Raw genomic sequence first — 27,557 nt, 5'->3', positions numbered from 1 at the left:
ATGTGTAATGCTGAAACAAAAAAAGGCTCGTCTATTTAGAAAAACTAAGGTTGAAGCCCTGTTTAGCTTTCAGTCTTTTATTACCACATAGACACTGTAAATTGAGAGCCTTGAATTTCTACCACATCTCATGAACTCAGAGGATGAAGGAATTTAGTCAGAAGCCACAATGAAAAGGAACAGCTCAGTGTGAGATGTCATTTTTGCATACAACATGACAGCAACACAGAAAATGTGGTTGGAGAATAAGTCAAACTGTTGTTCTGTGTAATTTAAAGAAAAAAAAGCTTGTCTGCTATGTAATGAGGACGTGGTGAGCATTTTTTCTGATTCCTTAGTATGTAAAATTAATTTAATATGCACAAAAATTCATTCTATCTTGAGAGAGAGTAAGAATAACAAATACCCTCCTCTGAATAGTGCTTAGTCATAATGTCGATGCGTGCAAAAGTGTGCAAGACAATAACAAAAGTGAGGATTGTTCAGGACACCGGAACATTCAGTATTCTCTACTCTCATAGTTTAGACTTCGTCTGAGACTAAGAAGCAAAAAAATAATCATTTTTTTGCTCCTAAAAAGTATTATGAGCTCCTTGAAATGTTCTAGTAGTTTAAAATGTTGATAGGTCACCAAGTTAGAAGCAAACATCATTATTTGTCCTCTGCTAAGTCATTACAGGGACCATCCAAAGAAAGGGTTGACAGGGATGATGGCCCAGCTTACATTCTGAGCACCACTCAGGCATACAAAGAATCTGTTCATGCTGCTAATTTGACTCCTGCTTAAAATAAGATGGGAATAAATTGGTTTCCACGGGGCATATGGCAAGGAGCCTCTTGGCCACATGTAATTATCTGCAGGCAGTTTGAAAATAGCACCGAAATGAAAGCAGAATACAAAAACCTGCACATCTCTCACTGTAACTCTTCAGTGTCACAGACACAGACTGCTGCCAAAATTAAGCAAATCCTTCGAAGTCCAGACACAATGTAAACTCTATGTAGAAAACATGATTTTTTGTGTCTGAACATAACGAGATAAAAGCACATCTTTCTTAAATGGTAATTTGACTTTTCATAGCAGAGGGGAGCAGGAATACTAGCAAAGAGCCAGCAAGTGCACAGCCATTGTTAATTTTAGTGATTACATCTGTGTGTATGAAAAAAGCTTTACCAGTAGACAAGCAATGATATTAATGACAAAACAAACACCCAGGAAGATTGCTACATTTGTTCAGACTGTTAGGTGACGACGGAGTGCCTTACTTTTATAGCACATTTTCCTCCTCTTGAAGTTGAGCACTGTGTAGTTGTTGGTGTGGATGGTCAGGTTGAGCTGCATTGTTAAAAATGCCTCTTCATCTACTTTTCCTGAACACAAGACGTCCACTCTAAAGACTGTGGAACAAACAAACGCACACAAGAAAAAAAAAAAGAAAGAAATTTGGTCACCTCAAAGATACAGGACATATTTGATTAATTAGGTAAAAACACATGATAGCAGACTATATAACTTTGTCATGAAAGATATTTAAATTTAGGAGGACTTTTGGCCTTATTATACTAACTGGTGATTTTCTGACCAATGACAGTTTGGTCAATTAACAACACATCAATCAACCATTCAAAAATGACAACACAGAGACTACAGCCCAACTGCTTGGTGTAGCTTTGTGTTTAACAGACCGACATTTGAGTGGTACCGATCTTGTAATCTACCTGTCAGAGAGTGAATAAACCCGTTTCTTAAAATGTCACAACTCTGTCTTTGGAGTGTGGGAACCTATATGATAAAGGAGCAAGAATATTTTTTCAACAACTTTGACTAAAGTTTCTCAGGAGTGTTCCTCTTTCCCTAAGTTCTTATCTGGTTGACACAGAACAGATAAGGTGTGGATTTACTGACATCACTCTTGGAAGTCTACAAACTGGAGGCGTGCACATTACTAAAAAGGTCAATATTTGACAGACCAGAGGGAGCACGGGGGACCTCCCCCTGATTGGAGATGTTAATCCGTGGCTGGTTCAGGACCACAGGGTTCTCCATGTAGAAAGCAAGCCGGTAGTCAACCTTTGAATAAGAAAGAAATGTTAACATTCATGTTTTCTTTACATGCGTGAACAGGTAAGTGTGCACTGAAAAGACGCTGAGGTTTACCTTCGCTTTGGAATACCATGTGAAGTAAAGGCTGTTGGTCTCCGTGGGCACAGGCATGTTGAAGGAGAATGCATAGTGATTCACCACATCATCTCGCACATAGTAGAGCTCTGCATCGAGGCCTGTGTGAGGACGGACGACACAAAATCATAGCTGATTAGAAAATGTTGGATCGTTGGACATAAAAGATAATTTACAACAAATGTCCTCATGCAGCCCGAGGAAAATGGTAAAATATCCACTCCAACTGCCAGCTTGGATTGTGGAGAGGAGGGGGGGTTTCCCCTCAATAAAAGAGATGGACTAACCACATCTGTTAGTACTTGAGAACTCTTAGTGCCCAAGTGAAAAAATTTACAATGCTCAAGTGACACAACACCCAAAATATGACCACGAAAAAAACACTGGGCAGGGGAAGGGGTTAAGACAATGAAGTAGAGCACTTCAGATAAAAAATAAATAAATAAAAAATAACAACCACAATCCGTCCAACCATGCAGTCTAACAGTGAACACATAGCTGAGGAAATGCTGCAGCACATGAACATCAGAAAGCTGAACAGCCTGGTACTGTATGCAGAATTCCTTCTCTCTCTTCCTTCTGCAACAAAGTCAAGGCTTCAAAAAGTTTTTTCCACTGTTTTTGTTTTTTTTAATGCATCAAAAACTCTAATGTGTGCTGGTGAAATCCCCACCCCTGGCCTGGGGCAGTACTATCAGTCCTTGAAAGTGTCTGTCTGACAGAGTGGGGTCTGTCTATCAGTCTCTGAATATCTAGTTTAAAGAGAGGGGAAGAATGTGCCCAGGCTCCTGCAATACCCCGAGGCTGTCTCAGAGCTCCGGTTCATAGACCTTTCTTATCCCAGCTCAAATAAAAACATTTTCAGGCATTTGCCAACTCAGAGAGGAGACAAGTGTTACATAAACTAGCATCTAACAAGCCAGAAGACGAAAACTGCTGCCTTCAATTTCTGTTAATGATCATTTCTCTCCTTTTCGGTTTTCACAACAACACATGGTTCCAATAAAATTTTGCTTAATAGATGTAATAATAACCGTTTAACTGATGCTAATAACTTAGAATTAAATCTTCAACAACTTATTAAATAATTATCAAATATCAAAACAATCCCAAACTATTTAGACAATCAATTACTTGATTTGGGTAATTATTTAAGAATAAAGTCTAAATTCTCTGACTCCAGCTTCTTATTTTCAAAGATTTTCTGATATGTTTGCCCTTCCATGTCAGTAAACTGAGTATTTTTGACATTTGAGGAAGTCAACTTCAGGAGACATTTTATAAGTCAAACAAAACATCAGCATTTCATCTCTAACAGCAATTGAACATTGCGAATATTCGGATCTCAAAATCAATATTCGGATACCATCGTCACGACTGAATATTTGGATATTCGGGTCCAGCCCTAGTAGATACTATCCAATATGTGTTTACATTAGACAGAAAACAGTCTCGACTTTCAGCCTTGATTTGCAGAGAGAAAAGTCTTCTGATTACAGTGATTCATGTATTCTTGTTTTTGTCATTAAATGCACACACGTTTAATATAACCTAAAAATCACAAGCTTTGCAAACATTAATTGCAATGTGACTTTAAACCTCCAATAATCAACCTACTGGAAGCAGTGCAACAAGTGTAAAGACAACAGCGACTTCAGTTTGACATTGCAAACGTGTTAGCACACATTTTTCTTTTATTTATTAGGGACAATACACAACATTAGACATAAGCATACACCTACAATAAGTAAGGATTCTCGCAAAACTGCTCTTTTACAACCATAAATGCCGTTTACTAGCCAGTTGTTGCTAAATTTGTTTGTCGACTAGAGCAGAGCTGGTAGCTACAGTCAGCTTTTTCACTGTAAACAGCTGCCTGCATCTGAAACCCTGGTGATTAGAGCACACAGTAATAATTGCCTTTCTCATGCTCAACTCTGTGTGCCTCCCTTGTCTCAACATGTGGCCACACAGCTTTTATACCAATTAAACTATGCAGCCAGGCATGAAAGGCCTAAAGAGGACCAGCGTGGCTCAAGTTTGTGTTTCTCACAGCACCTCAACCATCCACCCAAAGTGCAAGAACTTCAAAACAGGAATCAGGGGCAACGGTAACAGGAGCCTGTCAGTGTACACAGACCGAGGACAGGGAATAAGTGGTTCCTGAGGTTAAGGACGTTGAACTGAATCCCCTGCTTTCTGAAATGGGAAAACAGCATTACTAGGAGGTCTGTCTATAAACCAGACTTGTGTATATTTTAGTGTTTGGACACAACATGTAAAGAGCCTCACAACACCATTACATTGTTTGCTACTATAGATGCAAGAGTCTCTAATGCAGACTACTTAAATGGAAAATACCATCATTTTTGAATTCCAGTGTGATGACCTGGCAGCATGTCATGTTTTGAGGGACTATTTCCTGCAGGACATTTCCATTTCTCTTTGTCGGTGTCAAGTGATTAACAATGGCGAGGGCAGAGCACACTGTATCACCTACACTGATCTGAAAACACTCAGCTCCAGCACACTTGATGAAATAACCAAAACAGAGAGACCTATAATGAATTCTTTACGTTTGCAGGAATTGCTTTTGTATTTTAAAACATCAAACGCTATTTTTCAAACTGCATGGAATAAACTCTTGGTAAAATTAACCTAAAAATAAAATGCATTATGTGACATTTGCAAGGACATGATTTCTGCATGTAACCATTATTTACAGTGCAAAAAGCATCTGATCCTGAATACCATTTTAAAGAATTAGACTAAATAGCAGGTCAGTTAAGCCGGTAAATTACTGAGAACACACCAACAGATACAACTTTGGTTAAAACAGCTTGCCACACAGTGACATAAAGTCATGGGAATAACCTATTGGAATTAGTACTTCAGTGTTCTGGTATATGGTCTTCATGCACAATTACAAGACATTGTTCATATTGTGACATTGTTTATTGAAAATTAGGGCCGGCCGAAGAGTGGTTTCTGGCCTCCGAATATTCGGACCCTATTAAAGACGAATATCCGTTCGTGTGGTTCATGCGGCGGCGCGGCGGCGCGGCAGTGGCGGCGGAGACGGCCCGAATAGTTGGATCCGTTTGTCTGGTCTCCCGGGTCCACATTTTGCCCTCGTTTAGTCTTTAGTTAAACTGAAGAATTCCCAAACACCGGTCTTCAGCATCTTGTCTTCTGTTTATGCAAAGAAGTGAAGCGTGACGTCAGAGACGGCAGCCACCCGGCCATTCGGGTGGTGTTTACAAACAAGAATGGAGGAGCCGAAATGAGCCGAAGGCAGAGGGAAGAGACGAGCTCCGAATATTTTCGTCTGGGGGGAGGAGGGGGTGATCACATCGACGTATGTGTATATGTGATAGACATATGTGTATATGTTTATGTGATCACACGAGGAGATGAGCCGATGTGGGCCTAAGGCGGAGGGAAGACAGTAATGCTGCATATTCTTTCCGCCCGGTGACGGGGAGGGGGGGGGGGGGGGGGGGGGTATTCGGATACCAAAATTAATATCCAGATAGTGCCGTAGCGAAAGAATATTCGGATATTCGGGTCCAGCCCTATTGAAAATATAGAGACATTTACCATTATATATCAACAAGGTCACCTGATGAGCCCATAGTATTGTTTTAAAACCAGCAGCCACACCAAGGCCTCAAAACCTTCTGTAACTAATGCACTATACACTACTTTTATACTATACTTTACTATGACTAGCTGGTAGAAACAGCCCTAAGACTAAACATACAACTCTTGGCATCCACAGTGAGAGTTCTGTGCATACCTAAGTGGAAAAGTGCAAAGAGGAAAAGGAATCCTTAAATAACTTTTTATTACCTCAGTTTCTATTGTTAGCTTGGGGGGAAAAAAAGGAAAAAGCTCAGTCATAAAAACTTCAGCCCTCATCATTATAAAATTCAGCTCCTGTGGGAAGCTCAGTTATGAAAGGTCAAACCTAAGTGGAAGATAGCAATGAGAGATATAAATAAAACTATCAGTCTGGTGTGAAAAGAGTGCATAAAAATCTGTGAGATAACCAGCCAACTTAGTCTGTGACCATGTTTAGGTGGTTGGTACTTCAAAGTAACTGTCACTGCAAAACATTGCATTCTAACAAGAGTATCATGTCTGATTGTAATTTAGGGAATTACCTTGGGTGGCAGGAAGAAAATCCTCGAGTTTTTACGAAATTGCATTGGTCGAACCTGATGGAGACTTATTAGACGTTTACTGGACTCAGATTTGGCTACAAACTAACTAAGATTATGTCCAAGAAGTCGTCTGTGTGGCCGAATTCTGTTCAGATGGATGTCTAAAAAGTGTAAACTTCGAAAACAGCTCAACAACCAACATCTTCTAAAGACAGTAGGCTAACTTGTCTGCAATATAGTCATCAGTAGTATCATCAGTCTGTATTGTTCTAGTGCATGCTGGTTTGCTGGTCGGCTCTGAGTCTGCTATTATTATCTCAGTATAAGGTAATAAGGCTAGCAAATCAAATGCATTCAGCGTACTATGACCCATTTAATTAGTATGATATGCAGATTTGTTTCCTGTGACCATCAACTGGTCGAAGAGTATGATTTCAGTCAGCAAAGACTACCTTTGGTTTAGTTAGAGTCCTACCAAGCAGCACATTATTACATTATTAAATGTGGACATGGCAGTTTTGTACAGTTTTGTTCAGCTTGGGACGAAATCTAATAATGAAAGAATCCCAGATGCATGACGTCACTGGTGATTCTACAGAAAAATAATCACATGCTCTCTGCCACTTAAGTCCCTGCTGACATTCCTCAAGTACTGACACATTATTCTTTAGAGCTGCCCAGTACAATCAGTGCACTGCTGTTGGCCACTGAGCAGCTTCACTGGAGTAGAATTTAAGCACCTTGCTTAAGGGCACATCAACACTTCTTTCAACTGTGGGAGGGCAGAGAGGATTACTCATCCACTCACTTCCCTCCTCCAACATTTTTCTCATTGGTTCAGATGCTGAACCTGACAAGGACACTCTCCTGCTCTAGCTCTTTCAGACAGCACCGCATGCAAAAATATACAAATGAGATGAAATTAATCTGCAAATAACAGCACAAAATCACTTACAGCAACAAATCAAGAATAAGAATATATCTTTCTAGGGCTCAGCAAAGTTTTAAGTCAGCATGCTGTGTTCTCTTTTGTGAGCTGTGGATCACGTTGCACACTTTGAAGGAGGAGAACAAAAGGTGCTAGTGGCCAGGTGGCAAGGTCCAGGACAGATATAACAAAGACCCTCTTGTGCGCAGAGTCGACACTATACCTCCCAAAGCCTCCATCCCTGAGTGCTCAGGAGATAAACACTCCCTCCAGCCTCTCACTAGGAAGATACTGGCCATAATAACCAAGGAAGGAGAAAATGAAGGCCCGCGTGAAACTCTATCAACTGGAAACTCTAAACAAATCCAGAGGCACATGAGGCAGCAGGAGGAGTCATGTTTGACGGTCTAAGATAGAAGAGATACAGCTGCACAATGAAGAGACATGATTTTGGAGTAGGATTGCAAGAAAAATCATGAACAACAGCAAAAGTTAAAATATCTCCAGAGTAGAAGCACAGACAGTCAGTAAGCAGGTGAAAAAGAAGAAATGATGCAAGGACAACTAAGTTATCTCTGCTTCTGGCATCACTAAGTAAGATGAATCATGACAGCAAGAGTACCACCAACCAAAATACTTGGAAAGTCTGCATCAATATATTGCAGGTCATGCACTTTGTACAACTTGTAAAGAAATGTAGGTTGCATTGCAGCCCAAACTATCAGTGACACAAGTAAAATTTTGTCAATAATTTCGTCTAAATAACCTAAAAAGAATGAAGTGAAATGATGAAGACAATGCACATGTAAAAAACAAACTACTCTAATGCAGTTATGATGATATGAAGTCATCAAGTGTCTTTTTACTCTCTGAAACCCAACACCTACCAGAGCCCAACCCCCCCAAAAAATAAAAATAAATCACAGCCCAAAATTCTAAAAACAAAAAACATGGTCAGATTTTCAACTTTCATTTGTAAGGTACAGCTGACCCTTCGCTAAGCCCCTCCCACAAATGGCTACCGCCCAATCCTACCTTAGCAACTGTAACTAGGCACGAGAAGTCTGTCAAGCTTTCAGCAGATGAAGCGGTGTGCGTACGGTACTTGCAAGTCCGACACTCGTTATCCGCAAAGCTTGGAGGGTGGTGTTGATTTTTTTGCATTCCCCAAGCCAAAGACACAAGAAGAAAGGTGCCACGTGTGGATTAAGCAGTGTGGGAGACCGCATGATCAGCTGAATCCCTCCAAAATCAATAAGAACACCTACTTCTGTTCTAAGGTAAGTTGCTAGCTAATTTTAGCTAACCGTAGCTCTGTGTGTTAGGTCAGATAACATTAGCAAAGAAAGACGTCTCAATGGAAGGTTACTTCTCTTAAAACTTGAGATACTGTGTATTATTTGAGCAAAATAAATACTGGTGATATACAGAGACAACTTCTGACATACTGGTATAGCATATATATACTATCAATCTATGGGTCTCCGTCTACGCTCACGTCTGGCTTTGGCGAAAACAAAACAGATGAGATCGGTCCTGCATTAATGTTGTAACCCCTTGGTTTGTGCCACTGTTGTGGCAAACTTGTGCAAGATATTGCTGGACTTTGCTGTGCCTTAATGAGATCAAGTGTATGGATCAGCCCCACTATATGTGAGCAATATCCTGGTGCGCTGTAAACAAACACAAATTTAGCTTAGCAAGAAATGGGCAGACACATGATAATGCCAGTTGACAGAACATTAATTTAAATGAATATAATACATATCAGCTTACCCTGCTGTACAAGAACATTGTTGTTTTTGTATATGATTATTTTTGACGTGAAGTGACAATACATGGGGTGTTTGGCGCTTACACTGAGATCTGTGCGCTTTTCCCTCTATTTTAAAGTCCCATTCATTTGCATTCCGCCAACATTCAATTTGGTGAATGTAGTTCTCAAAAGCATATTGGAGACCCTTCTGTCTGCTTCTCTCTGATATCACTGTAGAATATGTCCAGAAATTTGCACATATCTCCTGAGAAATATCACTCACCGGTACCACTAAAAACTCCATATTTCATGCTAGGAGGGAAAGCTTGACAGGCATAGCAACAGTAACCAAGGGGGGCGGGGCTTAGCGAAGAGTCAGTTCCTTCAGGGAAAAATTGCCAACGATAAGCTTAAAATGCTGCTAAATGAAATAGTTCAATAAAAATTGCGATAATTCATCAAAATCGCTTCATTCCACACCTCGTTCAGAAATTCACCAACAATAAACTGCTTGCACCAGATTCCGTAAAAAAAACAACAATTCTGTGCCACTCAGCACAACTAAGCAGTCATGACATGCTCAGGTGAAACAGCATTTATCAGGTGAATAACATGCAGTGTTTACACAGAGCAGAGGAGACAACAAGAGAACGAGAGGAAAATAAAACAGAATCAACAAAATAAATGACTCAAAAGGCTCAAAAACAGTACACAGAGCAGCAAGCCATCAACAAGTTGTCCAAGGATACATTTAGCACGGTGAAATATCCTTCTTGAGTTGGAAGGCAGAGTAAAAAAAAAAAAAAGTCAAGTTTGTAGAGGTTGTAAGTTAAAATGTATTTAGATTCCAGGAATTTAACAATTTTTGTCAAAGAAATGAAAATGAGCCGAGAGCGAGTAAAAATGTGACGTAAGAAAAAATGCCTAGAAACTGCTTGGGATTTATAGGGTTTGTTGACATCATAATCTCTCACATGAAGACAAAAAAACTGTTTTTCAATATCAGCTTTCATATTTCAGTAGCAGTTACTGAAAAAAATCTACTTATATCTGTAATATATTGCATTATAAACCTTTTTTTAATTGTTTATATACTGCTAATTAGAAAACGTCTCACTGCAGTAGTTTTACAGAACTCAATAAGACCTTAAATAGCTTCTAGCAGAAACTGGTTTTCTGTTTAATATGCCCCACAGTAAAAGTCCAAAAACATTCAGAAATATTTGAAAATGAAATCATAGCTGATGTTCAAGAGAATTACGAAAGATGTTATGGAGAATTTAATTTTGGCTTTGAATCCTTAAATAACCACCCACGTTAACGTGATGCAGTGTGTTACCAATTTCAACAGCAAATCACCTGATGTGCCATCCAAGTTCACATTCAGTCTGTTTTTTTGTGTACGCCGAAACACGAATTAGCGGTGGAGTGTCACTGCTACTGTGATGACTTACTTCATGTACGTCAAACAATGGTCAGTGAAGCAAAGCCGATGTTGAACAGCTACTTTTACCAAAATTATTGCAAAACAGAGAAGAAAAAAGATGACAGAACATATTGAGTCTATACAGGGATTGGCAGAGGCAGGAAAATAAGAAAACAGGATAAAGACCACAAACACTGGCACAACACTGGCTACAGCATCTACAATATTTGCAAGCCAGACATAATTACAAACTATTATATGCTACATTTGATTCATTAGCATTAACTTTGAGCAAATTTATATGCAATGTTGACAAGGGACATTTATATCAAGCAACCCAATCACAGTTGTTGCAGTCTGTGTTGCTGGAAGATGTAGTTGCACAGCACAAGGTATACTGAAGAACAAACAGCAAACATGAAATGCTTCCCTATCTGTGTTTTCATGTGCTTTTTCAATTTGCATGTAAAAAAACTTGAGTGGAACGACAAGCAATTCAGAAAACAAAATGTCAGTCTTGCAAAAAAGTTTTTTTTGCTTTGCTGAGGTCTTCTTTGAAAATTTGCAAATACGTATCAGATCAGAACATGAACGCTCTTTTTCCATCTCATCACGCTGCATTTTGATTGGAGTTTTTTTACAACCTCATCTCTTCTACTGACCTGATCAGTGACACCCAGCTAAAGAAACAGGATCAGGTACAGAATGACTCTTTGTAGAGGCAACTATGCAAGACAGTAAGCATGACTGATACAAAAGGCGACGAGTCTGTGTAACCTTACTTATCAGAAATCTATTCATTCTCCCATGAACTGTAATCATTTGATAAGTAAAACTGTCTCTTATGACTGAGCAAATGAAACCACAGTAAACCTCAGAAAACTGGTAAAAAAAAAAAAAAAAAATTAAATTCTCATTTCTTAATTTTGGCGCTAGATTTTCCTTTGGGGCATCAATTCATATTTTCTTTTACATTTTGTTTGAAATTTGACAACTGAGGCTTTTTCACAAGCAGCCACACATCATTCTTGCCAAGGGAAAGTTTAGGCACATGCAATCTTTCGTGCCTCATCCTAACAGAAATCCACTTTTACAAGTTTCTTTATTTCCAGCAATTACAGAGTTTTAGCATCAAAGTGTAAAGTAAAAAGGAAAACACAATAACGATGGAGACTAAAGTTACCATGACGTATGCTCAGCCAAACATCCGGACTAAAGACTACAGCTAAGCTTTTACAGATAGCCTGCAATAGCAGCACTAGATGCAGAAAATAGTCACATCTGAAAGTATCTTAGAGCTAAAAGAAAAAAAACACATTAAGTCACAATCTCTGTGGTTTTCTTTGAATCACTTCAAAGACACCATACATCAGTTTTCCTCTTTTATTTCTTGAAGGGCCCTAAGGGCAGACAAGGATGAAGGAAGCAAAAGGAATCTGAGAAAGACTGTCTGCCGCTGTCCCATTATAGGCACCGCATTGATGCATATTTGTTGCCCAAAGGGGCTCCTTCGTTTACTCAACAAATATCAAATGGTTTACTGAAAAAAAATGATTAGCTGTGTGCAGCAGAATGACTTCATCAGGAGGCGACTAAAGGGTCATTTAGGAGGTCTCACACACACACACACACACACACACACACACACACCGTCTTACTCATCTATTTTCGGATGCTGTTTTTCATGGGCAGCTCTGTGGGTACAGCAGCAGTTTGAAAGACCGGACTGTGTGCTCAAGGTCAAATACACTTGGATTTTTCAGTCAGGCACAACATGGCACCTATTTAACCTAAAGCTACCGAAATGTGAAGGCTTCAAAAATATCTGATTTCAGCACCTACTGCGTCACAATAGCATAATTAAATGACTGCAAGTCAAGCATGACAGTGGTCCAAACAGAATTAGGGCAACACCTAAAATCTCATGACATTTGATGTCAAATGAACATATAAGAGTGGAAAAAACATGACAGTGTATGTCCGATTTTAACACACGGCCAACAACTTGAAAAACGGGTCGATGCTTTACAGAACCTCCTGTGAGCGCAGTGGCTCTTAGACAAAAGATGTGAAAGCGGGGGCTCCCCTATTCAGCCACAGGATCCTTGGAGAATGGCATGAAGGAAATGAATACTGCTGCCAATCACTCCTCACTGTTCACGGACTCTTTTTCAAAGTCCGGGCTTTGCCTTTCAGCTCTTTGGAGGAGGGGAGGGAGGTCGGCTAGCCGACATGTGCTGGACTCTTCAGACTACATGGACAGTTCTACTCACTTGCTCACAAAATTTTTACGAGATCTGGTTATTTTTTTGTTTTTTCATGCCAGGCTGGAGGAAGTAGCCAAACTCTGACCTACTTGCCTGATAGTGCAAGTGGAAAAAATGACGTCATAGCTTGAATCCCCCACTGGATGCAACAATGAAGTAATAAATATAGTATCAGTGATTTTTATTGTGTAATTTCCGGTGGAGTTTGTCTGATTAGAATCCATCAGCAACTGGAGCTGCGTTAAACATTTTTCACTTTCCACAAGCAAAAACATATTAGAAAAAGCGGTTTTAATCGGGAATTTTTCTACTGTCACATTTTTCACTGCAACATAAAGTCCTGCAGCTCTATGGTAACAGTTCAACTATTGCCTGAAATAGAGAGAATTAGAAAATGTTTTTATGCTGGATAATAAAGTTATAACACATCTGAACAACTACTCAAGTCTAGGAAGATGTTTCACCATGCTGAATGTATCTTCCAGCAACTGGCTCCTCTGTATACCATTTATGAGCCATGCTGCATTTATTTTATTGATCAAATATCTTTTATTAATACAAAGGAGCAAGTTGTTGGAAGATTTTTCACCATGCTGAATGTATCTTCCAACAACTTGCTCCTCTGTATACTGTTTTTGGGTCCTGCCACAGTTATTTTATTGATCAAATATGTTTTATTTTCCTCGTAACCTTTCTAATTTCTTTCCATACTAATCTCCCCTCTGCTTTTTGTAAAAACAGCCTGAAGTTCACAGAAAAACTCTTTGAATTTTTGTCACGATTCAGCGTCACAGCTGAGTCCCTCATGGCTTTACAGTTGCACTGAAAAGCAGAGAACTTTAAGAGTTTTACAAAATATTGTGCAAATGGTTTATTGTGAAAATGGTCTCATTTTTTAAAATGAGACATGGAAAAAGGTGATATACAAAACAAGGTGGAGTTTATCCGAATAGAATCTGTCAACAACTGTGGCTGCACTGAACACATTTCCCACAAGCAAAAAACGTATTGGAAAACAGAGTTTAATGGGAAAGTGCTTATTTTGTCTACATAATTCTAATTTTGGTTGGGAACTGAGGAGCTACAGTTTTGCTTGGCCTGGAAAATCCTAGCACTACTACAGACAGCAAGAATGAGAAGACAATCTTTTACTTTCCACCAAGGAGTCTTCAGTGTCATGTGTGAGGGACTGAGCACTCTGGTGACTCTGCCACGGAAAACTAGCTTCAAAGAGGTTATTATTGAAAGAGATAGGAAAATAATGCACAGAAAATTTATTTTTGCTTTACGCTCCATGTTCTAAATGATCACATGGATTGTCAAAATGTCAGGAAACAGACATTAAAAAGACAAAGACAGAAAGAAGGCTATTGAGGCCTGTTAAACCAATGTCATAGTTTGGGTCATGGCAGTCTAAGGTCTGCTCTGGTGTTTAGCGAGCAGTGTGATGCAGCATCTCTCTGGCAACCAAGACAACAATAAGTGTCACAATGATTTCACTATGTTTCTGAACAGCGTTTAAAATAGGACACCTGTTGGAGACTTAAAACCTTCACTGTAAACACTGACATTTAAAACCGGATGGTGCACTTGTAAACTGAATGTAGTTGAGTTTTAGACAAAACAAAGCTTTTCATGATATTACTTTTCGATCTTGGGGATCCTATGTAGACCTGTTTCACAGTTGTTGGTGTGTTAAAGACAAAACAATTACTCAAATAACTGATCCTCCCCTCTGTCCTCTCTCTGTTGTGTCCTGACCAGACCTAACACTTTCTCCTCTTACTGTAAATGTAATTTCTTAAAGATCTGATTTATTACCTGTGTGCTTTAAAATTTGTGGATCCTCATTACATTCCACACCATTTGGCATGTTTTGAAAAAAGAAAAGCTTTCAGTGACTTTTAAGCATTCTGAACAAATCCTTGGTCTTAAGCCCGGCTACACTAATTGAATTTGAGCTGCACAGCTGCAACACAACTCAATCTCATTATGCAAGTCTCGAGACAGAGCTGATCTGGGAGCTGAGGGTAGGAATGCATGGGGATTCTTGAGACAGACAGTTAACTACTCATTAGTCATATGCAGAAACAATCAGAGATGCTGCCTGCTTATGCACTTGACAACCACAGACTAACACACTGTGTACGCAAAAGCCTGTTTCAGTTCATGCATGACGTTTTCCTGTTCCTTACCAACCCCTGGAGAGTCAGGAGGTTTGGTAAAGTTATCAAAATGAAAACAGTCTTTAAAAGACAGTCCATCTGCTTTTAAAGCAGAGAGACCATAGAAAGACTACTGACAGGGTGGAGTTACCTATTCTTATAACATCTGAAAGCTTCGTGTGAAAATAAAATTTAATCACCATACAGTAAAACATATAAAATACCAGAAGATCCCCTGTGGCAACAGCAAAAATAGTAGAAGCACATAAATGTACTCATCAGTGTGGCATCACTAACCTGTAGCTCTGTGTGGTTGCGGCCAAAATGATTTTCAAGATTGTTTATCACAATTATTCATTGATTTTTGGGACAAATGATTTCTAACGTACTTTTAGATTTGATAGACAGAGCATTGGTTTCACCTACACGTTGTGGCTACATTCTTGATCATTTTTGCATCAAAATAAGCCTTAAAACAATCTCCATCTGAATTCAGGGCATCTCCTACAGGCAAAATATAAATAAAACATACCTATAGTACCTGGCATAGTAAAGACCTGTTTATCAATAGACAGTACAAATTACTGAAGTTCCATTAAATGCTTCACATGCAGGCTGTGGTAGAAATTAATTAGATGGCTGTGCACAGAGAACTCTCCACTCAGTTACTGCAGCACAGTTGTGTGATTTAGTTTGAGAATAGTGAAATAACTTATTCAAAAGTCAGATTTATTCAAGGGGAAACCAAGAGACTTCATACACATGGGCAGATTACTATGAGCAGAGTTTTCTAAGAGCAAAGCATTTTAAACCTCAATATTGCAGACACTAAATTATGAACCAAAATGGATACCATGACTAAGATTCAAATAACTGTGCAGCCGTACAAACCTGTATCATGCATAAGACTGAATAAAATGGGATGAAAATATCTCCAATTTTATTGACCAATTAAACAGTACTATAATCCAACTATTAAAACTCCAGGTCTAAATGTGATTTGCACTGTGATACAACAGATAAACCCTTTGCTCTGAGTACTGTATAATACTATATCTGTGGTATACTTGATAATACTCAATATCTGTCAGATATATTAACAACATTAAACTGTGGTTTTGTTATCCGCTACATGAGCATCTATTTCAGGTAATAGTCTGTCACATCTGTAATAAAATGCTCTCATATCTGACAACCATGCTGTTTCACAAATTATTGCAGGTAACAATTAAGGCTCTTTAACATGATGTTCTTGAAACAATCACTTGATGTGTTTTAGTGCTAGCTGTTGCATGTGATGTGGGAAAATCAGGTATGTTGTTTATCTAGATGAAGAAGTAGAAAGACCAAATCCCCTCTCACTTTTCAAACACCTGACTAAATCTTAGTGATAAAATAAGAGACAATAAAAACATTGGTTCACTTCTAACAGCTTTTGAAGACATTGCTAATAATGTGTTCTATAGTCCTGTTACCCTGGAAGCCGATTGAATCATTCAGCCCAACATGGATTAAGAACAGCTCCAGTCCAAGCTCTCCTTGTCCTCATGAAACATTTGTCATAGTTCAAAAAGCCCAGGGGTTGTTTATGACATGAACAGTGGCTCTGATATCTTTAAGTGTCTCAGTGAGCCATGACAGTGATCCAATATGCACAACACCAGGACCCTTGGGTGCTAAACAGAGTCTAGCCATCATTCATTTTATTATTTACACCTCTGCTGTTCCTACTGTGATGGGTCATAGAGCCTTACATGGAAAAGATCTATTGATGTGGCTTATTTACATCATTAAGATGGTTGTGTGATTACAGAGCTGGGATTATCAGGATTAAAATGCAACACTGACATTAGGACCCCAAATAAGGATATTTTTTTGATTCATAAATTAGCTGTTAAGTCTATAAAATGTCTGAAAATAGTGAAAAATGTCAATCAGCATTTCTCAAAGACGAACATGACAAATGTCTTGTTTTGTCCACAACCCAAAGATGTATTTACTTCACTATAAACAGAGGAGAAAAACTAATTTAAGAGGCTAGAATCTAACTATTTGACTGCATAGTTAATCGTTGCAGCTCTAACGTGTCTTTTGCTTAAATCTGTGCGACTGCTACTGGCCCAACAGTGGATGTTATTTAATATCCATTTAAATCAGAAAATAACCTCGAAGATTTTCAGCCTTGGATTGCAAAGAGAACGTTTTTCTGATGTGTCACCAGGAATAGCAGAAAGCAGGAAGTGACGAAACCATACATTTTAAAACCACAAGTAGTAAGGGATATTTGTGGTTTAGTGTCCATAAATTGAGCTTCAGGAAGGCCGGTTTGGTCCAGTGGACTGATACTGTCGTCCTGATGTATGAAGCAGCTGCAGAGAATGTATAAAGTTGTGTCTTATGCATGATTTGAACCGTATTAAGTGTTTTAGCGACATTGTGCACAAAGAAAAACGTGACAATTTTGCAAAATAGTCAGAATGTTGTTGCTTTACATGACATTTCAGCTTCTGTTAGTCTACACTTCCTTGCTACACTGGCTGTTAATGTTCAAAAATATTTCCATTTCAAGATTAAGGCAGGCAGTGGATTGGTCATGAAGCTGTTAATTTAGGGTTTACTGAAGATGTGTTGAGGGTGCACTTTGAAACTAGTCATTTACCGTTTCAGTGCCACTGCACAGCCTAATGAAGGGGTAGAAGTGTGAGTGTCTTGTGTCTTCGTGGCGGCAGGAAGCCCATGTGGCAACTTTGCACATTAACTTGAAATATATATGTCATCATCTTGCAGTGCCATCAGCATTTTTGCAGCAGGCAAGATTCAGTAAGAGTCAGCAAAATGATTTTGTTCCCAGTTGGGTGCAGGTTTTCAACAGGAAGTTTTGTTTGCTAACTTCCTCATGCCATACATATGCAGAGGTATTCATACTGCTGCCAGCCAACAAACAGAAATGCTGGTTTATTTTTGACTATGTTCAGACTCTCTGATGTTAAACTCAATTACAAGGATCGCATTTATGTAAATACTTGGTTAAAATTATCGGATATTTTCAGCTGGTTGTGGAATACTTTAAAATATGTAAACAGGGAAACATATTTTGACAGGAGCACCACAGAATCGCTTGTTGTGCTGTCCATAAAGCATCCCTGCTCTCTATAATCTGACTGGTGTTAGACCGTAGACTGAGTCTGTCCCTTTTGGTTCCTCGTGTTCTCCATCACGCTATAGTTAATCTTCTGTTGCCAGACCAGGGCCTCTCTTGCGGTCCGCCTGAAACCTCATCTGGTCGTATGGAGAAATCTCAATGTTTGACAACTACGTGTGTGCAGCTAAAAGTATGTGTGGACAGAAACTTCCATGATGCAGCGGCAACTTCAGGAATTAAACATGCTGGAGGAAGCTGAGACTGCTGGGTAATCTCACTGCAGATTCAAGGTGGAGACTTAAAGTTTGCTTTTGTTTTTAAACCTGGTGGTGCAGAACAGGTCCAGATAAATAGTATCCTAAGCTCTGACTGATAATTTATATGAAAACTTGCATGTATGTAGTGCATTATTATTTTCCTTGCCTCACCATATATGGGTAAAAATAGTTTAATAGTGAAACAATATTTACTTTAAAGGGTATATTTAGGGTGCACTGACCTCAGTCTGCCTACAACACATATTCCTGATTCCACCTACAAGTATATTGTTCCCCAAGTAGGAGGTCATCAAAGTGTGCATTACCAGCCATTAGAGCTAAATAGTAAATGGTTTACACTCACATAGTGCTTTTAAACCTTGGCTAGTTTCTACAAAGCACTTTACAATGTGTTTCTCATTCACACACACTCTCACACACTAACGCCCTCTGCAAGCTGTTTTCCTGCCGTTGGGAGGAACTTGGGATTCAGTGTCTTTCCCAACGGACCCAGAGCTCAAACTCTATCAAGCTTATCACCGACTATTTTGATAATCAATTAATCAGTTTGAGGAATTAGAAAAATTAGTATAACATAAATTAGTATCTAACAGGCCCAGATAGAAACCTCCTGTTTTATTAATCATGATGTTCTCCCTTTAAAGAGTCAAATTACATATAGCTCTATAAACAAAAAACAACATGCATAATTTACTAACAATGACTTACAATTAGACCTACAAACATGAATCAATTGGTTGTCAACAATTAAATTAATTAGTAACCATGTCTGAAATCTAAAAATTAAGTCTAGATTCTCTGATTTCAGTTTCTTCAACATTTTCTGGTTTCTTTCCTCCTCTAACTGAAGATCTTTGGGTTGTGGACAATTCAAGACATTTGAGAATGTCATCTTGACCTCACTGATCCACATTTTTGACCATTTTCTTATATTTTATATCCCATACAACTAGGAGACTAATTGAGGACAATAATCATCATCACCGTTAGACATCATGTATGATTTTCTGATTGGTAACTTAGATACCACAGGCTGACATGAAAATTGCCACTTGAATAATATAAATTTGACCTAATATTAACTTCAGTAGTGTTGTGCACAGTTTTCAGCTGCAGCTCACTGTCTCAGCAGGTATGTGTTTCAGTTAACTCTCAAAAACATTTGAATATCTCCAATCACTGATGATAACCATGGGCTGCTAGAAAAAGCAGGAAAACTGACCTTTACTGTTTTATAAAATAAGTGAATTTAACTCCTAAATTTATCCCTAATATCTTATGATATTTACAGATTTATTAGCTATCTGTCTTGACATATATCTGGGTAATGTTTACAGTATTTTGTCATTGTTGTATATTACTAGTGTTGTTTAGCGACAGCACCTAAGACAAAATATATTACTTTAATGAGTGAGGAGGACTTTTCTTCAGATTAAACAGACTCTTAGAAACTTCAAACCCACACATCGGCATTATTCTTTCTTAAATCTCTGAATTACTCCTTTATTTCATATCAGGCTGACATTACTGTGGACTCACCATAAGATTTGCACTTCAGATTAACAATACAGTCTATTTAATGTATTTCTGCTGTGTTTATGGATACTTTGAGCCACTCTGGATCAAAGTTAATGCTCTTCTATGAATCAACGGGAACCCAACTGTGACTGACCCACTCTGTTTGCTGCACTATGGCTCATTAATAAAACCAAGTTGTTGCAATGACCTACAGTTAAAATATTAACCAGAGTTTAATGCAGTGTTGTAAGTAAAAGTAAAGACATGAGGGGGCCCAGTCACAATTGCATCTCAACACATACAGACACACATACAGACAGACTGATCAGAAAGTTTAGAGACAGCTGTCTCTCCATGCAGGCCTCCTTACCCAGAAGCTTCTTCACCTCCTCCACACTCATGTATATGTTGACACTGGGGCTGTTGTTGTTGTTATTGACGCCTGAAGGACTGCTGGGGTTGGCCAGGCAGCCGGCCCCTTCTAGCAGCAGCAGAAAGAAGAAGCCCCCGAGCCTCCACAGCACCGAGTGGGAGCAGCCTCGGGACCGAGTCGGGTTGCCGGAGCCGCGGATCAACCCCACCATGGCAGCGGTCGTCGGGCTCGCTGTTGTTCTCGCCAGTTTCTTTCTCATCCGTATCTCAGGTTAATCCCGGGAGGAAACATTACTGGTTACTTCAGCGTCACCTTTAACTCCTTTCCCCCCCCCAACCAGCCTGTTGTTGTTGTTGTTTTTGTTTTGTTTTGTTTTGTTTTCCTCCTTTGCTAGCAGCAGCAGCTAAGTTAGCCGGAGCGGGCTAACTTCGGTCGGGTTTGCTAACCGTCCGCAGTCACAGCCTGTTTGAATGTTCACATTTACGACGGTTTACATCCACGTTAAGTATCCGCTGGTTTTCTTCACATTGAAGCCACTTCGACTTCTTCGGGCGAACACAAAAGTTTGAAAAAGCGCCCTACAGCTGCAAAACTAGCTCCGAGATCCAGCTTTCTCCCTCCATAGTCCGTCCTGCGACTCCTTTTCCTTCACTCTCTCGGTTTTCAGTCGGAGCAGGAGGAGGACGGAGCGGGGGGCTCACTGCTCCGCTCAGGGAGCACGGTGACGCCTTCAGGTGCCGTCGGAAATATCTCCACAACTGGACGATATGTTGTGATTTGGCGCGATGTAAGTAAAGCCTGACTGAATATAAAAGTCCACCTTAAAATGTAGCTGCAGTTGTACAGCTGTGTTAAGGTGGCACAAAGTAAAGAAAGTTGAAGCACTAACCGAGACAAAAGGTAATAATACAAAATAATGTTCCTCTAGACTGATACATCTACGTGTTAGTCAAAATGAGTGATACAGTTAAATACAAATTACTGCAATATATGGAAAACAAAATTATAAATAATCAAACAATTTTAAACTCCGTTGCAACCACAAAATGCTCAGAGAAGACATTTTTACACATGCTGCTGACTAAACACAACACTGCCTTTCAAGCGCGATAGATATACAGTGCCTTTATGAAAGTATTCGGCCCCCTTGAACTTTTCAACCTTTTGCCACATTTCAGGCTTCAAACATAAAGATATAAAATTTTAATTTTTTGTCAAGAATCAACAACAAGTGGGACACCATCGTGAAGTGGGACGAAATTTATTGGATATTTTAAACTTTAACAAATAAAAACCTGAAAAGTGGGGCGTGCAATACTATTCGCCCCCCTTGCATTAATACTTTGTAGCGCCACCTTTTGCTGCAATTACAGCTGCAAGTCGCTTGGGGTATGTCTATCAGTTTTGCACATCCAGAGACTGAAATTCTTGCCCATTCTTCCTTGCAAAACAGCTGGAGCTCAGTGAGGTTGGATGGAGAGCGTTTGTGAACAGCAGTCTTCAGCTCTGCCCACAGATTCTGGATTGGATTCAGGTCTGGACTTTGACTTGGCCATTCTAACACCTGGATACGTTTATTTGTGAACCATTCCATTGTAGATTTGGCTTTATGTTTTGGATCATTGTCCTGTTGGAAGATAAATCTCCGTCCCAGTCTCAGGTCTTTTGCAGACTCCAACAGGTTTTCTTCCAGAATGGTCCTGTATTTGGCTCCATTCATCTTCCCATCAATTTTAACCATCTTCCCTGTCCCTGCTGAAGAAAAGCAGGCCCAAACCATGAGGCTGCCACCACCATGTTTGACAGTGGGGATGGTGTGTTCAGGGTGATGAGCTGTGTTGCTTTTACGCCAAACATATCATTTTGCATTGTGGCCAAAAAGTTTGATTTTGGTTTCATCTGACCAGAGCACCTTCTTCCACATGTTTGGTGTGTCTCCCAGGTGGCTTGTGGCAAACTTCAAACGAGACTTTTTATGGATATCTTTGAGAAATGGCTTTCTTCTTGCCACTCTTCCATAAAGGCCAGATTTGTGCAGTGTACGACTGATTGTTGTCCTATGGACAGACTCTCCCACCTCAGCTGTAGATCTCTGCAGTTCTTCCAGAGTGATCATGGGCCTCTTGGCTGCATCTCTGATCAGTCTTCTCCTTGTTCCAGGTGAAAGTTTAGAGGGGCGGCCGGGTCTTGGTAGATTTGCAGTGGTCTGACGCTCCTTCCATTTCAATATGATTGCTTGCACAGTGCTCCTTGAGATGTTTAAAGCTTGGGAAATCTTTTTGTATCCAAATCCGGCTTTAAACTTCTCCACAACAGTATCTGGGACCTGCCTGGTGTGTTCCTTGGTCTTCATGATGCTCTCTGGACTTTAAACAGAACCCTGAGACTATCACAGAGCAGGTGCATTTATACGGAGACTTGATTATACACAGGTGGATTCCATTTATCATCATCAGTCATTTAGGACAACATTGGATCATTCAGAGATCCTCACTGAACTTCTGGAGTGAGTTTGCTGCACTGAAAGTAAAGGGGCCGAATAATATCGCACACCCCACTTTTCAGGTTTTTATTTGTTAAAAAAGTTTAAAATATCCAATAAATTTCGTTCCACTTCACGATTGTGTCCCAATTGTTGTTGATTCTTGACAAAAAATTAAAATTTTATATCTTTATGTTTGAAGCCTGAAATGTGGCGAAAGGTTGAAAAGTTCAAAGGGGCTGAATACTTTCGCAAGGCACTGTAGATAGATAGATAGATAGGCAGATAGATAGATACTTTATTTATCCCAAGGACAATTCAAGTGATCAGTAGCTTACATACAACAACAAAAATAATAACTAGAAAAGCACTCGGAGAGCGCAGACTTCCGCCAGGCCATCTGTTTGTCTGTCTGTCTGTTAACAGCATAACTCAAAAAGTCATGGACAGATTTTCACCTAATTTTTACAGAATGTCCGGAAGAGCAAAAGTAACAATCGATTAGATTTTGGAGGTGATCCGGATCACCGTCTGGATCCAGGATTTTTTTGAAGGACTATAGAATATATAGACTATAGAATATAGTCTATATATACTATATAATATAGTATCAAATGTACTATATTCTGTAGTGTAAAGCTGCTCCGGAACAGCTTCTTCGTGCAACAACATCATGTAAAATAGTTTTCCTATCATAGTTCTTCCAGTGCAACAACAAAATGAAACACTGTTTCTGTTCCAAGTCAAGTACAGTCATGATCCCCTTGACTGTCATTTAACGTGTTCATCAGAAGATGCAAAGCGGAATGAAATAGCAGTTAAAAACAATGCAAAACATCTTTTAAAAATATTGAACTATGTGAGTAAAAATGATTAAAATGACTGTAGGGACAATGAATTTTCTTTATCGAGGTCCATCCATCCATTCTCTATATACCACTTTATCCTCACTAGGGTCGCGGGGGGTGTTGGAGCCTATCTTAGCTGACTCGGGCGAAGGCAGGGGACACCCTGGACAGGTCGCCAGTCTGTCACAGGGCTACATATACAGACAAACAATCACACTCACATTTACACCTACGGACAATTTAGAGTAATCAATTAACCTCAGCATATTTTTGGACTGTGGGAGGAAGGCGGAGTGCCCAGAGAAAACCCACGCATGCACAGGGAGAACATGCAAACTCCATGGAGAAAGATCCCTGGCCCACCCCAGGATTTGAACCAGGGATCTTCTTATTGTAAGGCGAAAGTGCTAACCGCTTACTCCACTGTGCAGCCCTCTGTATTGGGGTGGTGCATCATTTTCTTTAGCAGTTTGGTAGACGCTTTTGCTGACCCTGGCAGTTCTGTTTCTCAGGCTGTAGTATCTCTTGGCAAAGAGCAGGAGGGTGAACAGGTGATGACAGTTGTGAGTGGACTCACTGATGATGCCGGTGGCTTTGGACAGTCAGTGCTCTTCATTGGTGGCTCCAGTAGTCCCTTCAGCCTTCAGCTGACCTCACCACCTCATCTTTCTATCTATGGCGTTACAGTTTTCATACCAGGCAGAGACAGTGCTGGTCAAAACACCTTCTATGATGCCTCTCAAGAAAGTGGTGAGGATTCATGGACTAAGATGTTCCCTCTTCAGCTGCAATACAAGAAATGTAGGCACCGATGGGCCCTTTTGATAAGAGAGGAGGTGTGTTGTCTGCTACATGAACCCCCAGAAACTTGATGACCTTAACCATCTGCACAGCAGTGCAGTTGATGTACATTAGAGTCTGCATTGGCTGATCTCTCCTGAAGTCAATCTCCACACTCCTCAGTTTTTTAACATTCAGGATCAGATTTGTTTATTATTGCACCAGTCTGCAAAAAGTTTCACATCCTCTTTATAACTTATGAGACCCACTGTGGTGTCATCTGCATGCTTTATGGTGTGGTTTTGTCATCAGTGTGCATAACAAAGGGCACATGACACGTCATTGTGGAGAGCCAGTGCTCAGTGAAACACTGGTTGTGATGTGTTATTTCCTACCTGTATAATCTGAAGCCTGTCTGAGGAAATCCAGTTGCACTTCAATCAGGAACAATTAAAGAGAAAAGCTTCAAATTTTCACTGTTATATCTTGTCATGTCATTGAAGTCTAGAAAACTGTTCTCAGGCTTTCTATCAATACCTTGGTTTATGTGTAACAACTCGTCAAATGAATTATTTCATATTAAAAACTAATCTGTTTTGTTTTATTTGACATGCAACTACAATTGGATCACAAAGTATCACTGGTTTTGTACTATCGTTTTTTCTATTAACGTGAGCTCAAAGATGGGACATCTCATGACAGCTTAGATATTTTTAGCTCACCTAAAATAAAAGATTATTTGATTTATTTGTCTAATATTGCAGATTCTAAACCAACAGCATGATGAAAAGTATCAGCAAATATTTTAGGCATTTATTTTAAACTGTTCTTGAGATATTGTTGTTCAAACAGACTCAAATTTCAAGTGGAAAATTGAGGAAATATGAATACATCAATGTAAAATTTCATAGACACCATTTTAAATCTCCAGAGTTTTATGATAACTCTTAACTTCACAGTACTTGAGTAACCGTATTTAGTTTCTTTTCACTAATGAGAAAACCTCATCATATGTGGGTTGATGAGAGACAGAAGTAAAAACCTGAGATTCGCTTTAACCGTCAAGTCATCCCTGTTTAACATAATTAATGACATAATTGATGTGTTTTTTTTACTATCACCTGAGTGAGTAATCTTGATTTTTCCATCGTCATGTCAAGAAAATTACTATCTCTAAATATTATGTTTGATAAATTAGGTATTGTGGTCATATTTTGTTAAAATGCTGTTAAAATGCCTTTAGTAGGGTGATTTTTCTACCTCCAGGCTGACAGCATAACCGACAACATGATACATTGAACATGGTTTGACAAACAATGTCAAGAAGTGCCATACGAACAAAGCAACACCAGAAAATCACAGCATTTTAACATTTTTATTATTAAAATATTCACCTACAAAATGGCCTATAAACACTATTTACAGAGTAGCGAGCAGCGACGCCTGCTAAGACACAGAGGAAAAGATATTTTACACGGAAAACACTGAGTCAGAGGAAGAGATCAATTCATGGGGTTGTGGTGAAAATAAACATTTCCCGTCGTCTTTGTGAGGAGATCGGGGGGCTGGTGTTTGGAAAAGATCGGGACACTTTACGGTGATTTCCCTGAGGGACAAACCTGCAGCTGAATCACAAATGAAAACCTCTCCTGATGTGTCAGCGTGGACATGGGCATGAGGTATATAAGGTCTGTGATGCAGTGCAGTCGACTGCTTTATTTGCATACTGTGTGTGTTTGTGTGAAAGATCAGTCAGCAAATGTTGAAAATGATAAACGGTGTTGGCCATTTTTCATCTGATTGTGCTTCTGTGATGTTCTCAGGATGCAGAGTTGTTTTCAGATGGATGAAATGTTACAGTGGGTTCTGACAGGCACAAAAAATGACCAGAATTCGTTACTTCAAGTAGATTATAAACACCAAAATTGAAGTTAGGAGGTTTTTCACATGACAGTGATGGCAGTCCTTTCTTCAGTACCCAAATGTTCTAGAAGAAAAAGAAAGAAAAGGCCTGTTTCTAAGGTTAAAGTCAAAATGCTCGTCATATGTTGCAGATCACGTACAGTTAAGGCCCGAATTATCAATAAACATCACATATGGTAATTTATAGTGACTTTTTATTTGATCAGTAGGTTTCTTTTGGATAGAAATGACAGAAAGAAGTGACAAAACACAGAAAGACATTGTGTTGTGTTAATGAGAATTTTAACTTTTTATGAAAAACGCTTAGTCCAAAGCTGGGCATACTTCCTTTTCAGTAACAGCTGGCCCTTATTGTTCACCACACCAATCAAACAGTTCTGATTTCAAACAAGCTTCCTGCATGTTTCCACTGGGATTTTGTTCCTCTCCTCTTTTGTGACAATTTGAGGTTCGATGATCCACTCTCAAATGTTGATATTGTTTACTTTTAATCATTTCTTGACTGTTTTGGCTCAATGTTTCAGATCACAGTGTCGTTGGAAGGTCAAATCTCATCCAAGGCCAAATTTTTCTGCAGACTATTTCCTCCTGGATCCTGATGTCATCCTCTTTTCTTATGATGCCCTTTGCTTTTAAAAGATTTCCTGGACCATCACCTTTCCATCTCCTTAACCAAGAGGTTGGTATTCTTGGGGATTAAGGCTTCCCTTTTCTTTCACCAATCTGAAGCCACATCCAAATGACGCTGCTACTTATCTTTTCTGACAACAGAACTCATGACCAACCATTTTCTTCTTTGCCCCAGTGAGCTTTTGAAAAGGCTAGATTTGTGAGGTGGTTTTGATTAATGTACTTAGAGACCAGCCTCATTTAGGGTCTACTGGAGAGTCTCTTGGTATCTAAACTGCTTGAATTCATCTGGATGGTCTTGGTCATGAGTCTTGGATTCTTCTTGACCTCTGCCATTGTTGCTAGTGTAGGGGTCTCTTTTTTTCTTTTTTTTACCTCCGACTACATCCTTTCTTCACAGTGGGGAACTCCTTGCACTTTTTGATGATGTTTTGCACTGTGGTCAATGCTCTGGAAACACTTTTATAGGTCTTTATAGCCTTTCCTTGTCTTGCAGACACAAAGGTCAACTTTCTCTCATTGATGGACCCCAATAACGAGTTTTAATCATGACTTAGAGTTTACTATTAACTGAACACACTAGTGAGCTACTGCACCAGCTGTTCTTAGTTTACAGAGTATTAAAATTCTCTGAAACATGGTAGAAATTACAGGACCATTTGTAGCGGTATAGACACTGCAATTTCTCAAATATTG

At 39.4% G+C, this 27,557-nt stretch overlaps 2 protein-coding genes across 7 annotated transcripts in view; both read right to left on the bottom strand.

The window, feature by feature from the left end:
• The window catches only part of ryk (receptor like tyrosine kinase), a 50,232-nt gene extending 29,275 nt beyond the window's left edge, over positions 1–20,957 (bottom strand). For 2 of the 3 annotated variants that reach the window (XM_022201269.2, XM_022201272.2), the window contains exons 1-4: positions 20,196–20,954; positions 2,159–2,280; positions 1,972–2,071; positions 1,267–1,398 (exon numbers count right to left, since the gene is read on the bottom strand). In XM_022201269.2, the coding sequence (XP_022056961.1) occupies positions 1,267–1,398; positions 1,972–2,071; positions 2,159–2,280; positions 20,196–20,457 (616 nt within the window). In that variant the 5' untranslated portion in view covers positions 20,458–20,954. Of the gene's footprint in view, positions 1–1,266; positions 1,399–1,971; positions 2,072–2,158; positions 2,281–20,195 lie in introns of all 3 variants that reach the window. The other variant, XM_022201270.2, reaches the window with a different exon arrangement.
• A 4,712-nt stretch (positions 20,958–25,669) lies between these two features.
• Positions 25,670–27,557, bottom strand: part of sned1 (sushi, nidogen and EGF-like domains 1) — a 35,676-nt gene continuing 33,788 nt past the window's right edge. For all 4 annotated transcript variants that reach the window (XM_022201273.2, XM_051946935.1, XM_051946936.1 and 1 more), the window contains exon 32: positions 25,670–26,295. The gene's annotated coding sequence lies outside the window, so the exon portion shown is untranslated. The remainder of the gene's footprint in view (positions 26,296–27,557) is intronic.

This window comes from Acanthochromis polyacanthus, chromosome 4 (assembly GCF_021347895.1).
Source record: "Acanthochromis polyacanthus isolate Apoly-LR-REF ecotype Palm Island chromosome 4, KAUST_Apoly_ChrSc, whole genome shotgun sequence".
NCBI classification, from domain to species: Eukaryota; Metazoa; Chordata; class Actinopteri; family Pomacentridae; genus Acanthochromis; species Acanthochromis polyacanthus.
Note: the sequence above shows the minus strand (reverse complement) of the source record. Positions and strands in the feature narration are given on the sequence as shown.